The sequence below is a fragment of the Neoarius graeffei genome, chromosome 6 (assembly GCF_027579695.1).
Source record: "Neoarius graeffei isolate fNeoGra1 chromosome 6, fNeoGra1.pri, whole genome shotgun sequence".
NCBI classification, from domain to species: domain Eukaryota; kingdom Metazoa; phylum Chordata; class Actinopteri; order Siluriformes; family Ariidae; genus Neoarius; species Neoarius graeffei.
The window spans coordinates 23,400,925-23,419,118 of record NC_083574.1 but is presented as its reverse complement, the minus strand read 5'-3'; the positions used below and the strand labels follow the sequence as shown (position 1 = coordinate 23,419,118).

General features: G+C 50.3%; 1 protein-coding gene across 1 annotated transcript in view; it reads right to left on the bottom strand.

Annotated features, from left to right (window-relative positions):
• myo7aa (myosin VIIAa) overlaps window positions 1-12,873 on the bottom strand; it is a 233,156-nt gene extending 220,283 nt beyond the window's left edge. The window contains exon 1 of the mRNA XM_060924322.1: window positions 12,769-12,873. Coding sequence (XP_060780305.1) covers window positions 12,769-12,873 — 105 coding nt within the window. The remainder of the gene's footprint in view (window positions 1-12,768) is intronic.
• Window positions 12,874-18,194: the final 5,321 nt, after the last annotated feature.

The following is an 18,194-nucleotide window of genomic DNA, read 5'->3' as shown; positions in this document are numbered from 1 at the left end:
GAGCCGCTGCTCCTCCACATCGAGAGGAACCAGCTGAGGTGGCTCGGGCATCTTTTTCGGATGCCTCCTGGACGCCTCCCTGGGGAGGTGTTCCAGGCATGTCCCCCCGGGAGGAGGCCCCGGGGAAGACCCAGGACACGCTGGAGGGACTATGTCTCTCGGCTGGCCTGGGAACGCCTCGGTGTTCTTCCCGAGGAGCTGGCCAAGGTGTCTGGGGAAAGGGAAGTTTGGGCTTCCATGCTTAGACTGCTGCCTCCGCGACCCGGTCCTGGATAAGCGGAAGAAGACGAGACGAGACGAATACATCCAGTGGTGGAATGGCACTTTAAGAACTGTTTGCAGGAAGCATGGGACAAAATAACACCTTAACAGCTTCACTACTTGGTGTCTTCAGTCCCTAACCATCTTCTAAGTGTTGTGAGAAGGAATAGAAACATTATAAAGCGATAAATGCTTTACCATCCCAACTTTTTTTAAATGTGTTGCAAGAATCAAAATTGAAATAAGTGCTTACTTTGGAAAAAAAAAACAATTAAATTCATGAACATCAAATAATGTGCAGCTGTATTGGTTTGAATGCAATACAGGTCAATGATTATTTACTAATAATTTATATGAGAACACAGTGACATCATTGCACAAAGTTGTGAAACCACTTGCAATGGGTTCCTGAAAGAAACTGCTTTAGAAGGAACAATTAGAGCAGGGATTCATAAATCTTTTGGGCAAACAACCCCAAATTGACGTTATGAACTTTGTGACCCAAGCCTTGACCACATTACTGTAACTTACTGTAAATAAAGTATTTGAATATTTTATTGTCAGTAACGTGTGTAACATCATAATATTCCTGACTGACTTTAGACTTCTTTTTTTTTAACACAATTTTACAAAAAGTCAGGAGGAGTGCTTGAATGGATGCATCTCTTTTAGCTGTCATGTCCAACTTAGAAGGATAAATTGGGACTGTAACATGATGGAGCATGTTGTTATAGTAAAATAATCCATGCCAGGATGGTGCGATATGGCCCAGCATAAAGTAGAGACTGGTTTATACTTGATGTGTAAACTGTGTGTGCACATACAGAAGCAGTGGCAGCATAATTTTCAGTGTTCACTGGCCTGCCTGCATTTCTTAACATCTGGAAGATTGAAAAGAGACATTCACGAAATGGCATATCAGCAAAAACATCCCTGCCCATCATCTTCCAAATCAAACTGTGCCATATTTCAATTTCATGCACAGCAATTTCATGCAAACAGCAATTTTCCGCCATCAGCTTGATTGCTGTCACAAGCTGCTCAAAATCAAAAGCTCTCACCTTACATTGAAAAGTATGTACTAATGTACAAAACCCAGAAAACAGGTATGCAAAATGGATCTATTTGATAGGCATGAAGGCTACATGTGGCAGCGGGGGCATGGTCAAGCGCCGGTCTGTGACCGGAGGGCGAAGTCAGGGAAGGTAAGTGACAGAATCACTACACCTGATGTCAATTAACCTGTGTTTGTGTGTCTTCCCAGTGACCGCGCCCTATATAAAGAGAGAGAAAGCAGAGGAAGTGAGCTCTCTCCCCAGCCAGACGACTTGTGTGTGTGTGTGTGTGTGTGTGTGTGTGTGTGTGCGCGCGCGCATGGCTGAGAGAGTGATTTTTGTGTCTGAAAAGAGCAAAATAAACGAAGTTATTGAACTTTATTCTGGCCTGCCATCTTTCTGTGCTCCTCCCCCTCCTACGAACTGCTACAGTGGTGCTGAAACCTGGGACCAAGCACACGAAAAGAACAGCCCCATGGAGTCCTCCCCCTTCGCAGACCTGGTGCACGCTCTTGCCACGGCCCAGCAGAGCCAGCACCAGGCACTAGTCACCCTCCGGAAGGAGCAAGAGCACCGGTTCGAGGCCCTGGTACTGGCGCAGCAGGAAGATCGACAGGCATTCCGGCACCTCCTTGCCCCACCCCAGCCCGGCGGGACGCCTGCTGGTGGTGGTTGAGGGCTGACAACCGCGACGCCGAGGGAATCGTTGATCAGGTGGTGCTGGAGCAGTTCATCGGCTGCCTACCAGAGGGAACCACAGAGTGGGTCCAGTGCCACCGCCCGGCGTTGCTGGATCAGACCATCGAGTTGGCGGAAGACCATTTGACGGCTGTTCCGACGGCAGGACAGCAGACATCCTCTTCTCTTCTCTCCTCTCTCTCTCTCCCCCCCTCTCTCCTCCTGTGTCTCGTCCTCGCCCCGTTCCCCCACCGCGGAGGCGGGGGCTGGCCCCACCCCAGCCGGCCCGTCGCACCCGTGGTGCCCTCCTGTTTTTCCTTTCTGTGTCTGTCTCTTCCCCCCCCTCAGGTGAGTGACGGGGTCCACCATCTCCACCGCCGCGGGCCCTTCTTCCCTCACTCTAACTAAGATGGGCCTGCATGACGACCCCGAGGCCTTCCTCACGCTCTTCAAGCAGGCAGCAGAGGTCTCGGGCTGGCCAGTGGAACAGTGCGCAACGCGCCTCCTCCCCCTGCTAACGGGCGAGGCGCAGCTGGCCGCGCTACAGCTCCCCGCCGACCGCCTGCTGGCCTACGCGGACCTTCGCCGGGCTGGGCCCCACCCCAGCCGGCCCGTCGCACCCGTGGTGCCCTCCTGTTTTTCCTTTCTGTGTCTGTCTCTTCCCCCCCCTCAGTGAGAGTGGCGGGGTCCACCATCTCCACCGCCGCGGGCCCTTCTTCCCTCACTCTAACTAAGATGGGCCTGCATGACGACCCCGAGGCCTTCCTCACGCTCTTCAAGCAGGCAGCAGAGGTCTCGGGCTGGCCAGTGGAACAGTGCGCAACGCGCCTCCTCCCCCTGCTAACGGGCGAGGCGCAGCTGGCCGCGCTACAGCTCCCCGCCGACCGTCTGCTGGCCTACGCGGACCTTCGCCGGGCTGTCCTCCAGCGGGTGGGGTGCACCCCCGAACAACAGCGACAGCGCTTCCACGCTCTGCGTCTGGAGGAAGTCGGCCGGCCGTTTGCGTTTGGCAAGCAGTTCCGGGACGCCTGCTGGTGGTGGTTGAGGGCTGACAACCGCGACGCCGAGGGAATCGTTGATCAGGTGGTGCTGGAGCATTTCATCGGCTGCCTACCAGAGGGAACCACAGAGTGGGTCCAGTGCCACCGCCCGGCGTTGCTGGATCAGACCATCGAGTTGGCGGAAGACCATTTGACGGCTGTTCCGACGGCAGGACAGCAGACATCCTCTTCTCTTCTCTCCTCTCTCTCTCTCCCCCCCTCTCTCCTCCTGTGTCTCGTCCTCGCCCCGTTCCCCCACCGCGGAGGTGGGGGCTGGCCCCACCCCAGCCGGCCCGTCGCACCCGTGGTGCCCTCCTGTTTTTCCTTTCTGTGTCTGTCTCTTCCCCCCCCTCAGGTGAGTGACGGGGTCCACCATCTCCACCGCCGCGGGCCCTTCTTCCCTCACTCTAACTAAGATGGGCCTGCATGACGACCCCGAGGCCTTCCTCACGCTCTTCAAGCAGGCAGCAGAGGTCTCGGGCTGGCCAGTGGAACAGTGCGCAACGCGCCTCCTCCCCCTGCTAACGGGCGAGGCGCAGCTGGCCGCGCTACAGCTCCCCGCCGACCGCCTGCTGGCCTACGCGGACCTTCGCCGGGCTGGGCCCCACCCCAGCCGGCCCGTCGCACCCGTGGTGCCCTCCTGTTTTTCCTTTCTGTGTCTGTCTCTTCCCCCCCCTCAGTGAGAGTGGCGGGGTCCACCATCTCCACCGCCGCGGGCCCTTCTTCCCTCACTCTAACTAAGATGGGCCTGCATGACGACCCCGAGGCCTTCCTCACGCTCTTCAAGCAGGCAGCAGAGGTCTCGGGCTGGCCAGTGGAACAGTGCGCAACGCGCCTCCTCCCCCTGCTAACGGGCGAGGCGCAGCTGGCCGCGCTACAGCTCCCCGCCGACCGCCTGCTGGCCTATGCGGACCTTCGCCGGGCTGTCCTCCAGCGGGTGGGGTGCACCCCCGAACAACAGCGACAGCGCTTCCACGCTCTGCGTCTGGAGGAAGTCGGCCGGCCGTTCGCGTTTGGCAAGCAGTTCCGGGACGCCTGCTGGTGGTGGTTGAGGGCTGACAACCGCGACGCCGAGGGAATCGTTGATCAGGTGGTGCTGGAGCAGTTCATCGGCTGCCTACCAGAGGGAACCACAGAGTGGGTCCAGTGCCACCGCCCGGCGTTGCTGGATCAGACCATCGAGTTGGCGGAAGACCATTTGACGGCTGTTCCGACGGCAGGACAGCAGACATCCTCTTCTCTTCTCTCCTCTCTCTCTCTCCCCCCCTCTCTCCTCCTGTGTCTCGTCCTCGCCCCGTTCCCCCACCGCGGAGGCGGGGGCTGGCCCCACCCCAGCCGGCCCGTCGCACCCGTGGTGCCCTCCTGTTTTTCCTTTCTGTGTCTGTCTCTTCCCCCCCCCTCAGGTGAGTGAGCCCCAGAGCGCCGGTGCAGAGAGGAAGCCCAGGCCGGTTTGCTGGTGCTGCGGGGAGCTGGGCCACCTCCAACAGCAGTGCTTGGCAATGGAAGTGGGCGCGGTGGTTCGGATCCCCGACGTGCCAGGAGCCGCCCTCAATCGGGCCGGAGTGTATCGCATACCAGTGAGTATCCAAGGGGATACATATCAGGCGTTGGTGGACTCTGGCTGTAATCAAACCTCAATTCACCAAAGCCTGGTGCAAGACGAGGCACTGGGGGGAGCACAGGGGGTGAAGGTGTTGTGTGTGCACGGGGATGTTCACAGCTACCCTTTAGTGTCGGTCCACATTTTTTTCCAAGGGGAAAAATTTAGAGTAAAGGCGGCGGTTAATCCTCGCCTCATCCACTCGATAATTTTGGGGACTGATTGGCTGGGATTCGGGGAGTTAATGAGTCATTTAGTGAAGAGTGGGTCCTGCCATAGTTGGGGGGAGGTCCCGGTGTCGCATTGGCAGGAGCAGCTGTCACAGAGCCATCTACAGTCATCTCCGCGTCAGAGTGAGGAGCTGCAGGCTCCTCCTCCCTCTCTCGGGGAATCCCTCGCGGATTTCCCGTTAGAGCAGTCGCGAGACGAGACTCTGCGGCATGCGTTTGACCAAGTGAGAGTAATCTATGGTCAAACGCTCCAGCCAAACGCCACCCCGTCCTTCCCCTATTTTTCTATTATGAAGGATAGATTATACCGAGTGACGCAGGACACTCAGACTAAAGAGCAAGTCACACACCTTTTGATTCCAAAGAGCCACCGGGAATTGGTATTCCAGGCGGCTAACTTTAATCCCATGGCTGGACACTTAGGGCAGGATAATACACTAGCCCGAATAATGGCCTGGTTCTATTGGCCAGGGATTCGCGGCGATGTCCGTAGGTGGTGCACGGCATGCCGCGAATGCCAGTTAGTAAATCCAGCGGCCATTCCAAAAGTGCCTTTGCACCCCCTCCCATTACTCCAAACCCCGTTCGAAAGAATTGGGATGGATCTCGTCGGGCCATTAGATCGGTCAATGTGAGGGTACCGTTTTATTTTAGTTTTGGTGGACTATGCAACACGATACTCGGAAGCAGTGCCTCTTTGCAATATCTCAGCACGCAGTATTGCGGAAGCGCTCTTCCGCATCATCTCCCGAGTTGGAATCCCGAAAGAGATTCTGACTGACCAAGGCACATCGTTTATGTCACGTACACTGAAAGAACTGTATGGGTTATTAGGTATTAAGCCAATCTGCACCAGTGTGTATCACCCACAAATGGACGGTTTAGTTGAACGGTTCAATCGCACCCTCAAGAATATAATTAAAAAATTCGTAAGTGAGGACGCACGTAATTGGGATAAGTGGCTCAAACCCTTGTTATTTGCAGTGCGAGAGGTCCCCCAAGCCTCCATGGGGTTCTCCCCGTTCTAATTATTCTATGGGCGTAAGCCGCGTGGCATTCTAGATGTGCTGCGAGAAAATTGGGAGGAGGGACCTTCACCAAGTAAAAACAAAATTCAATACGTTATTGACCTGCGCGCAAAACTCCACACACTCACACACCTAACCCAGGAGAATTTGTGGCAGGCCCAAGAATGACAAACCCGCCTGTACGACAGGGGTATGCGCCTTAGGGAGTTCGCACCGGGAGATAAAGTACTCATACTGTTGCCCACATCGAGCTCCAGATTGATCGCCAAGTGGCAAGGACCCTTTGAGGTCACACGGCGAGTCAGGGACGTCAACTACGCGGTGAGGCGAACAGACAGGGGTGTGGTGCTACAGATTTACCACCTCAATCTGCTCAAACTCTGGAACGAGGAGGTCCCCATGGCGTTGGTGTCGGTGGTTCCAGAGAAGGCGGAGCTGGGGCCAGAGGTTCAAAAGGGAACATTGGCATTGTATACCTCTCCGGTCCCCTGTGGAGACCACCTCTCCCCGACCCAACTCACGGAGGTTGCCCAGTTGCAGACCGAGTTTTTGGACGTGTTCTCGCCCCTGCCCGGCCGCACCGACCTCATAGAGCACCACATTGAGACGCCCCCGGAGGTGGTAGTGCGCAGCCGCCCTTACCACATACAGCTAGAAGTAAGTTTTCTGATTACACAGTAACTCTGGATGGCCTTTCTGTTTCTTCACGTGCAGCAGTAAAAGACCTCGGAGTGATTATTGACCCCAGTCTTTCATTCGAAACTCACATTGATAACATCACCCGGATAGCTTTCTTTCATCTCAGAAATATTGCAAAGATAAGAAATTTAATGTCATTGCATGATGCAGAAAAACTAGTCCATGCTTTCGTTACCTCCAGGTTGGATTATTGTAATGCCTTACTGTCTGGATGTTCCAATAAGTGCATAAACAAGCTCCAGTTAGTTCAAAATGCCGCAGCAAGAGTCCTTACTAGAACTAGAAAATATGACCACATCACGCCTGTCTTATCCACACTGCATTGGCTCCCAATCAAATTTCGTATTGATTATAAAATACTACTATTGACCTTTAAAGCACTAAATGGTCTCGCACCACAGTACCTGAGTGAACTTCTGCTCCTCTATGACCCGCCACGCCTACTTAGATCAAAAGGTGCAGGCTATCTGCTGGTACCTCGTATAGTGAAGGCTACATCAGGGGGCAGAGCCTTTTCTTACAAAGCCCCACTGTTATGGAACAGCCTTCCAAGTAATGTTCGGGAATCAGACACAGTCTCAGCATTTAAGTCTAGGCTGAAAACATATCTGTTTAGTCAAGCCTTTTGTTAATGGTGTTTATGAGGTAAAGGAGTAGATCTGGAGGGTCCTCAGACATAGAGTGTTTTGGTAAACTGGGATGTATGGATGCTGTCAGTCCCCACTCGCTTGCTCACTCGAGTTTGTTGACGGTGCAGTGGCTGGCTGCTTTATGTCCCGGGGCTCCCTCATGCCTGTGTTACCTTCTGGCTCTCTCCTTTTAGTTATGCTGTCATAGTTAGTTGCCGGAGTCCCTGCTTGTACTCGGTGCAATATGTATACTGTTCCTACTTATTCAGGTGACATTGGGCATACCTAACCACCTGTGTTTTCTTTCTCCCCCCCCCACCCCACCCCAAATCTGTCCCTCTGAGTTACATGGAGTCAACAGGAAATCTTTTGGTGGAGACGGTGGGGACCTCGACTGGCTATCGTAGCCTGCAGGGAATCGGCCGTCAGACATTCTGTCGCATGTCCCAGACCCGGTTAAATGTAACTGAATTGTCTTGGCCAGGCCTAACGGTCCCATCTGCATCTCATCATTGCTGAGGAGTGTGCCCCCATCACCCAATCAAGCATCCAGCCAGAGCAGGTCATGATATATTTTTTACCATATTAACATGCCATTGTGCGTCATGCCTGATGTAAAGACTCTCGTCTCTGCGAGCCTACCACACAGATTTAATACTTGTCATTTTTAGGGCATACCTAACAACGTGTTTTCTTTCTCTCCCCCCCGCCCCCCCATCTGTCCCTCTGAGTTACATATTGATCCTGGGATTGAGATGCTGGCCTCTTCTGCCCCTCGGACCTGCTTGATCCATCCTGGTGCCCTGTGTCTGGTCGGAGTTTTATCGCCCCACTCCTGTGAAGGACGGCCCCATGAGGACAGTTGAGGGTTATACCTGTTAAAACTGTTAATATTATAGTCAGGCTGTCTGTTGTTGCCCAAATGAGGATGGGTTCCCTTTTGAGTCTGGTTCCTCTCGAGGTTTCTTCCTCATGTCGTCTGAGGGAGTTTTTCCTTGCCACCGTCGCCACAGGCTTGCTCATTGGGGATAGATTAGGGATAAAATTAGCTCATGTTTTAAGTCGTTCAAATTCTGTAAAGCTGCTTTGCGACAATGTTTATTGTTAAAAGCGCTGTACAAATAAACTTGATTTGATTTGACCGGCTACCCGAACACAAGAAAAAAGTGGTTCAGGAAGAACTCGAGGCCATGCTCGAAATGGGCATCGTCGAGGAGTCCCACAGTGACTGGAGCAGCCCGGTGGTCTTGGTACCCAAGGCCGACGGGTCGGTCCGGTTCTGTGTAGACTATAGAAAAATCAACGCGGTGTCTAAATTTGATGCGTACCCAATCCCTCGTATTGATGAGTTGCTCGATCGACTAGGCACGGCTCACTTTTACTCGACACTGGATTTGACAAAGGGTTACTGGCAGATCCCCTTGACTCCATTATCCCGAGAAAAAAACGGCCTTTTCCACACCGTTCGGCTTACACCAGTTTGTCACACTTCCTTTTGGGCTGTTTGGGGTGCCTGCTACGTTTCAGCGGCTGATGGATAGGGTCCTCCACCCCCACGCCACCTATGCGGCCGCATACCTCGACGACATCATTATTTATAGTAATGACTGGCCGCGGCACCTACAACACCTGAGGGCCATCCTTAGGTCGCTGAGGCGAGCGGGTCTCACAGCCAACCCAAAGAAGTGTGCGATTGGGTGGGTGGAAGTACGGTATCTGGGCTTCCACTTGGGCAACAGGCAGATGCGTCCCCAAATTAACAAGACAGCAGCAATTGCAGCCTGCCCGAGGCCCAAGACCAAAAAGGGGGTGAGACAGTTCCTGGGGCTGGCTGGCTACTATCGTAGGTTTATACCTAATTATTCGGACGTCACCAGCCCGCTGACTGATCTCACTAAAAAGGGGGCACCAGATCCGGTCTAGTAGACGGAGCAATGCCAGCGGGCTTTCTCTGAGGTGAAGGCTGCACTGTGCGGAGGGCCACTGTTACACTCCCCTGACTTTTCTCTTCCTTTTATGTTACAGACGGATGCATCGGACAGAGGGCTGGGGGCCGTTTTGTCCCAGGAGGTGGAGGGGGAGGACCGTCCAGTGCTGTACATCAGCAGAAAGCTGTCGGTACGTGAGGGGTGCTACAGCACCATCGAAAAGGAGTGCTTCGCAATCAAGTGGGCGGTCCTCGCCCTCCGCTACTACCTGCTGGGACGCCCTTTCACCCTCTGTTCGGACCACGCGCCCCTCCAGTGACTCCACCGCATGAAGGATGCCAACGCGCGGATCACCCGTTGGTATCTGGCACTCCAACCCTTTAACTTCAAGGTGATCCACAGGCCGGGGGCGCAGATGGTTGTGGCGGACTTTCTCTCCCATCGGGGGGGGGGGGGGGGGGGAGTCTGCTGCAGGCCGGGTGGCTGCCCGGCCTGAGTCGGGAGGTGGGGGTATGTGGCAGCGGGGGCGTGGTCAAGCGCCAGTCTGTGACTGGAGGGCGGAGTCAGGGAAGGTAAGTGGCAGAATCACTACACCTGATGTCAGTTAACCTGTGTTTGTGTGTCTTCCCAGTGACCGCACCCTATATAAAGAGAGAGAGAGCAGAGGAAGTGAGCTCTCTCCCCAGCCAGACGACTTGTGTGCGCGAGTGCGTGCATGGCTGAGTGATTTTTGCATCTGAAAAGAGCAAAATAAACGAAGTTATTGAACTTTATTCTGGCCTGCCGTCTTTCTGTGCTCCTCCCCCTCCTACGAACTGCTACACTACATTACAGGTTAAAAAAAATAATAATAAACTGTATTAGGAAAACTGCTTAATGTTAGTACTCAGCAACTGTCCAGAAAAATGCATAAGTATGTGATTTGAGGCACAATGCTAGTTTGTTTAGTGGAGGTAGATGGACTTGGAAGTTTGTCCCTTTCTATTCCTGTGTGTCCGGATAGTTAAACAACTTACATAGCACATAGACTTTACATTTAAAATAGTAGCACACAAGACCGTTCTTCCAAGTTAGAGAGTGACATTTCCAATAATTCATAATATACAACCCCAATTCCAAAAAAGTTGGGACAATGTGTGAAACATAAATAAAAACAGAATATGAAAATTTGCAAATCATGGAAACACTATATTTCATTGAAAATAACACAAAGACAACATATCAAATGTTCAAACTGAGAAATTTTACTTTTTTTTCAAAAATATATGTTCATTTTAAATTTGATATTAGCAATATTTTTCCAAAAAGTTGGGACAGGGACAACAAAATACTGAAAAAGTTTTCTAATGCTAAAAACCCCCCACTAATTTGGTTAATTGGCAACAGGTCAGTAACATGATTGGGTATAAAAAGAGCATCCCAGAGAGGCTGAGTCTCTCAGAAGTAAAGATGGGGAGGAGTTCACCACTCTGTGAAAGACTGTGTGGGCAAACACAGCAACAATTTAAGACTAACGTTCCTCAATGTAAAATTGCAAAGAATTTGGAGCTCACATCATCTATGGTACATAATATGATTAAACAATTCCGAGAATCTGGAGAAATCTCTGTATACATGAGACAAGGCTGAAAACTGACATTGGATGCCTGTGATCTTCAGACCCTCAGGCGACACTGCATTAAAAGCAGACATGTGTTTGTAGTGGAAATCACTGTATGGCTCAGGAACACTTCAGAAAACCATCGTCTGTGAAAACAGTTAATTACTGCATCCACAAATGTGAGTTAAAACCATATATAAACAATATTCAGAAACACCGCCACCTTCTCTGGGCCTGAGCTCTTTTACGTTGGACTGAGGCAAAGTGGAAAATTGTCCCGAGGACTGATGAATCAAAAGTAGAAAATCTTTTTTGGAATCATGGACACTACGTCCTCCAAGCTAAAGAGGAGCAGAACCATCCGGCTTGTTATCAGTACACAGTTCAAATGCCAGCATGTGTGATGGTATGAGGGGGCATTAGTGCACATGACATGGGTAGCTTGTACATCTGGGAAGGAATCATTAATGCTGAATGATATATACACGTTTCAGAGCAATATCCAGACAAAATCTTTTTCAGGGAAGACCTTTCTTCTTTCAGCGAGACAATGGCAAACCGTTTTCTCTACATATTAAAACTGCATGGCTCTGTAGTAAAAGAGTCCGGGTGGTAAACTGGCCTGCCTGCAGTCCAGACCTGTCTCCCATTTAAAACATTTGGCACATTATGAATCACAAAATATGACAAAGGAGACCCCGAATTGTTGAACAACTGAAATTGTGTATCAGGCAAGAATGGGATAACACTTCTCTTTCAGCAATTGGTCTTCTCAGTTCCCAAATGTTTACAGAGTGTTGTTAAAAGTAGGGGTGATGCAACACACTGGTAAACATGACCCTGTCCCAAGTTTTTTGAAACGTGTTGCTGACATCAAATTCAAAATGAGCATACATTTTTCAAAAAACAATAAAATTTCTCTGTTTCAACATTTGATATGTTGTATTTATACTATTTTCAATGAAATATAGGGTTTCCATGATTTGTAAATTATCACATTCTGTTTTTATTTGCAGTTTACACAGCGTTCCATCTTTTTTGGAATCGGGGTTGTAGGTGAATAAAAGAAAAGAAGAGTTTGAGTTTCTCTCATTACCCCATTTGTAAATCAAACAACCCCACATCGGGTCATGACCCCTTAGTTTGGGAACCCCTGAGTTATCGTAGAAGGCATTAGCGCTCTGATTGGCTTCCAGGAATTGCCAGTGTAAACAACAGACAATGTATCTTTTAAATATGACTATGTCTCTTAATCCTGCTCCTGCCTGGGAGTAAGCTGAAACCTGTAATGAAATCTTTAGTGTAATTGTTGCTTGTCATTATGCTAAAATGGGTGTAATAAAGTGCAGGGCACTGCAGGGGATCTAAAGGAGTAGAAATGTTAAAAGGCTTAAACTAAGCTTCTGCTTTTGTATTGTATGAAAAATCCAAAGCACTCCCTATATGACTGTAAGAACTGTTTTCAGTTGTATCCTTTGGGTTCACCTGCACTGCACATTTCACAGATATATTACTGAAGTTCATCATTGGGCTCAACTGTGTGTGGGATTTTTTTTTAAATGCTGCTTCTGTAGTCATTTTTTTTGTTTGTACATACCTGCTATAATTTGTAATGAATTTTCTTGGATTTATTTCCCAAAATACAGTATATACTAGCTAATAGTGCAATTGAAATCAACATGACCTGACCAGGTAGTTACTAAGGATGAATGAATTGAAGAAATGTGGCAGCCCCATATGAAAGTAAAAACCTCCTGTGTGCACAAATTTTTTGTTGCACCTCATGGAATTCCAGTCCTAATGCAAGTTGCTAGTGTCTACCAAATGCCCTATGTACATTTTTGTCAGGCTTTCTTTGGCAGGATTTCTTCTAATCGTATCTGTATTTATATCTGTTTCAAACACATTATCTGTCCATTCTGAATAATGTATTCATATTTGGTAATATCCCTAATATACACATATCTTAAAACACACACACACACACACACACACACACACACACACACACACGTCATACCGGTAGCAGAGTGGTCTGTTTGAAGACTGTGTTGACATTTCTCAACAATGCCCACTTTGCCTGGTCCTTTTGGTAGAGCTCAATATAATCCCGTCGTTTATACATCCTTCACTGAGCAAACTCTCATCCATACATGCGGCAAAAAGTCTGGAAGTTTTTAGCCTAGTATTAAAAAAAAAAAAACGCTTACACACACTTCCTTAGCAGGTGTGTGTGCTGCAGCTGTGTGGAATAAAGACCATTTCAACTCAGCAAGCAGCCAAGCTGAAACCTGCACTAAATCCCAATGTCTTTCTCTTGTAGTGGAGTAAAAATAAAACAAAATCACAACATGCAGCTTCCTAATTGAGATCTACTTGACCTTTTCATTTACACACACATAAATCATAAATCAGAAGAAGTCATCATAAATCATAAGAAGCCAAACTTTGTCTTCTTTGTCCTCTTCATCTAAAGTGACACAGTTCCTTCTTTTTTTCCATTAACTATATTGTCTCTTGTCCTTTCCGCCATGTAAAGTGTCCACTGATCAAAGGCTTAGTGCTTCTCCTTCTCTGTCCTAATGCGACATTGTTAAAAAGGTGAAGATAGAGGGGTGGGCATGGAGGTGGATCCCCCTGATAATATACAGCTTTCTAATTAACTAAATCCACTCTAGGCAAATCAATACAGGCACGGGGAGAACCCAACACCATGAGGACGCAGCTGTCACATCCGAGAGGAGCAACGTGGACACAATCCTAGCAACCAGCACCTGAATTATTCATGCAGACAACCTTTGTGTTAGATCACTCCTCTTTCTTTACACCCCAGGTAAAGAAAGTTAAAGAAGCCTATTAAAATAAATGTAAATAAATAAATATACAAACTAAAATTTCAAAATTTAGGCTAAATCTTAAACCCATTTCATGATTTATGTTCTGACTGAGAATAGGCCACACTTGGATCTAAAGGTTGCACACGCGCGCGCACACACACACACTTTAAAATGCACAGGAGTGCTTTTACGGCTTTTTAGCTCTCACTACATCACATCTTTATCCAATCTAGGGTCAGGAATGCTGCTCTCTGTGACCAAATAGAGGAGGCATTAGGCAGAAAACTATAAATCCACATATTTATAAGCCCATTCTTAAAGCTATTTATCAAATTAAGGACAGACTTGAGTATAAGGACTGAACTCAGACCGACACATAGAAATAGATCTTGCAAGCCGCTAAGAAAGCCTTACGGTTTCTGGAACTCGCGATTCAGGGTAAATTATTCAGGCAGTGCAGTTGATCACTATCACAGACTCGCATGGCGTGACACTAACACTTACGATGCTGCTCACATTAACTGTCAAGTCTACACACATACAAACAAGTAGTATATGTAAATGTACACTACTAGTCTAATGTTTCAACACATCTGCTTGGTTTTCTTCATTTGTACTAACCAATTCATAACAATCAAAGCATTAACACTAGGAAATGCCACATATGGAATTATACAGTGACTAATAAAATTGTTAAAGTAATCAAAACGTATTTTAGTTTTTAATTCTTAACAGTGTTCCTGATGAAGCTTTGGACTCAACTGGCATCTTCTCAACCAGTTTCATGAATAACTTAACCCAGGAGTGGCACAGTGGTGTAGTGGTGCCTCATAGCAAGAAGGTTCTGGGTTCAAGCCCAGTGGCTGACGCAGGTCTTTCTGTGTGGAGTTTGCATGTTTTCCTCGTGTCTGCGTGGGTTTCCTCCAATTTCCGCCACAGTCTAAAGACATGGGGCAGCCATGGTTGGGCTGAAGTGCCCTTGAGCAAGACACCTAACCCCCAACTACTCCCTGGGTGCTGCAGCATAGCTCCCCACTGCTCTGGGTATGTGAGTGTGTGCTCATTGCTCACTACTGTGTGCATGCATGTGTTCACTGCTTCAGATGGGTTAAATGCAGAGGAGGAATTTCACTGTCCTTGAGTATACATGTGACAAATAAAAGTCTTCTTGATACTGATCTTCCCAAATAGACTGAAATCCTCACTGCATCTCTTAAGAATTAAATGAAAAGTATTTTTAAATAATTTAACTTTAAGTAAAAACTACTAATACTAGTACGTTTTATTTAATGAAAAAATATTGAAACAAAAATTAGACCATTTTCTACAAATTAATGTATGTATTATGCAATATTTTTGTATTAGGTATGCAAGCATTGATCCATTTTCCACTTCTTATCTGCTGATTCACTAGAATTCTTCATTATGATCTACCATCCATCCATCGTCTGCTTATCCTATGCAGGGTTGCATGCAAGATGGAGCCTATCCTAGCTGACTATGGGCGAGAGGTGGGGTGACAGAGACAAACAACCATTCACATTCACACCTGTGGTCAATTTAAAGCCACTAATTAGCCTAACCTGCATGTCTTTGAACTGTGGGGGAAACCGGAGCACCCAGAGGAAACCCACGCAGACACGGGGAGAACATGCAAGCTCCACATAGAAAGGCCCCCATCGGCCACTGGGCTCAAACCCAGAACCTTCTTGCTGTGAAGCGACTACACCACCGTGCTGCCTTTATGATTGTGGCAGCGGGGGCGTGGTCTAGTGCCGGTCTGTGACAGGAGGGCGGAGTCAGGGAAGGTAAGTGGCAGAATCACTACACCTGAGAGCAATTAACCTGTGTTTGTGTGTCTTCCCAGTGACCGCGCCCTATATAAGGAGGGAGAGCAGAGAGCAGAGGAGATCCCTGAACGAGACACCCGTCGTGTGTGTGTCTGTTTAAGTTATGGTTAGACTGAAAAGTGTACCAATAAACGCTCATTTGAACCTGATTTCTGTCCTGCCGTCCTCTGTGCTCCACCCACCAGTACTGAACCGTTACAGTGGTGCTGAAACCCGGGAACCAGAGTGGAGCACCAACCGATCAGCCCCATGGAGTCCTCCCCGTTCGCCGACTTGGTCCACGCCCTCGCCACGGCCCAGCAAAGCTAGCACCAGGCACTCGTCACACTCCGGAAGGAACAAGAGCGGCGCTTCGAAGCCCTGGTGCTGGCCCAGCAGGAAGACCGCGAGGCGTTCCGGCACCTCCTCGTGTCGGCGGGGTCCACCAGCACTCCGGCCGCGGGCCCGTCTCCTCTCACCGTCACCAGGATGACCCCGAGGCGTTCATCACGCTATTTGAACAAGTCGCAGAAGCCTCGGGGTGGCCGATGGAGCAGCGCGCGGCGCGCCTCCTCCCCCTGCTAACGGGAGAGGCACAGCTGGCCGCGCTACAGCTCCCCGCTGACCGCCGGCTGGCCTACGCGGACCTCCGCTGGGCCGTCCTCCAGCGCATGGGGCGCACGCCAGAGCAGCAGCGCCAGTGCTTCCGCGCCCTGCGCTTGGAGGAGGTCGGCCGGCCGTTCGCATTCGGCCAGCAGCTCCAGGACGCCTGCTGGCGGTGGCCGACGATCGCGACGCCGAGGGGATCATTGACCAGGTGGTGCTGGAACAGTTCATCGCTCGCTTACCAGCAGGAACCGTAGAGTGGGTCCAATGCCACCGCCCGGCGTCGCTGGATCAGGCAGTCGAGCTGGCGGAGGATCATCTGGCGGCTGTTCCGGCGGCAGGACAGCAGACAGCAGCTACTCTTCTCTCCTCTTCTCTCTCCCCCTCCTTCTGTGTCCCATCCTCACCCCATTCCCCCACCGCGGAGACACAGAAGGGAGAAACGGGAGGGCACCCCCCCAGCCGGCCCGCCGCACCCGCGGTGCCCTCCCATTTCTCCCTTCTGTGTCTGTCTCTCCCCCCCCCTCAGGTGAGTGAGCCCCAGAACACCGGTGCAGAGGGAAAGCCCGGGCCGGTTTGCTGGCGCTGCGGGGAGCCGGGCCACCTTCAACAACAGTGCACAGCAATGGAAGTGGGCGCGGTGGTTTGGATCCCCGACGTGCCAGAGGCCGCCCTCGATCGGGCCGGAGCGTATCGCATACCGGTGAGTATCCAAGGGGATACATATCAGGCGTTGGTGGATTCGGGTTGTAATCAGACCTCAATTCGCCAAAGCCTGGTGCAAAATGAGGCATTGGGGGGAGCACAGGGGGTGAAGGTGTTGTGTGTGCACGGGGATGTTCACAGCTACCCTTTGGTGTCGGTCCACATTTTTTTTCAGAGGGGAAAAATCTATAGTGAAGGCGGCGGTTAATCCTCGCCTTACCCACTCTTTAATTTTGGGGACTGATTGGCCGGGATTTCGGGGGTTAATGACACACTTAGTAAAGAGTGGGTCCTGCCATTTGACAGGGGGAGGTCCCGGTGTCGCTTTGGCGGGAGCAGCTGTCACAGAGCCGTCAACATCATCTCCGCGTCAGAGTGAGGAGCCGCCGGCTCCTCCTCTCTCTATTGGGGAATCCCTCGCGGATTTCCCATAAGAACAATCGTGAGACGAGACTCTGCGACATGCGTTTGACCAAGTGAGAGTAATCGATGGTCAAACGCTCCAGCCGAACGCCACCCCGTCCTTCCCCTACTTCGCAATTATGAAGGATAGGTTATACCGAGTGACGCAGGACACTCAAACTAAAGAGCGAGTCACGCAACTTTTAATTCCAAAGAGCCGCCGGGAATTGGTATTCCAGGCAGCTCACTTTAATCCCATGGCTGGACACTTAGGGCAGGATAAAACACTAGCCTGAATAATGGCCCGATTCTATTGGCCGGGGATTCGCGGTGATGTTCGTAGGTGGTGTACGGCATGCCGCGAATGCCAATTAGTAAATCCAGCGGCCATTCCAAAAGCGCCTTTGCACCCTCTTCCATTGATCGAGACCCCGTTTGAGAGAATTGGGATGGATCTCGTCGGGCCATTAGATCGGTCAGCACAAGGGTACCGCTTTATATTAGTTCTGGTGGACTATGCAACGCGATACCCGGAAGCAGTGCCTCTGCACAATATCTCAGCACGCAGTATTGCAGAGGCGCTCTTCCGCGTTATCTCCCGAGTCAGAATCCCGAAAAAGAGATTCTGACTGATCAAGGCACTACATTTATGTCACAGACACTGCGCGAACTGTATGGGTTATTGGGGATTAAGCCAATCTGCACCAGTGTGTATCACCCACAAATGGACGGTTTAGTAGAACGGTTCAATCGCACCCTCAAAAATATCATTAAAAAATTCGTAAGTGAGGACGCACGTAATTGGGATAAGTGGCTCGAGCCCTTGTTCTCAGTGCGAGAGGTCCCCCAGGCCTCTACGGGGTTCTCCCCGCTTGAATTATTATATGGGCGTAAGCTGCGCGGCATCCTAGATGTGCTGCGGGAAAATTGGGAGGAGGGACCTTCACAAAGCAAGAACGAAATTCAATACGTTATGGACCTGCGCGCAAAACTCCACACGCTCACCCACCTAACCCAGGAGAATTTGCAGCAGGCCCAGGAACGGCAAGTCCGCCTGTACAACAAGG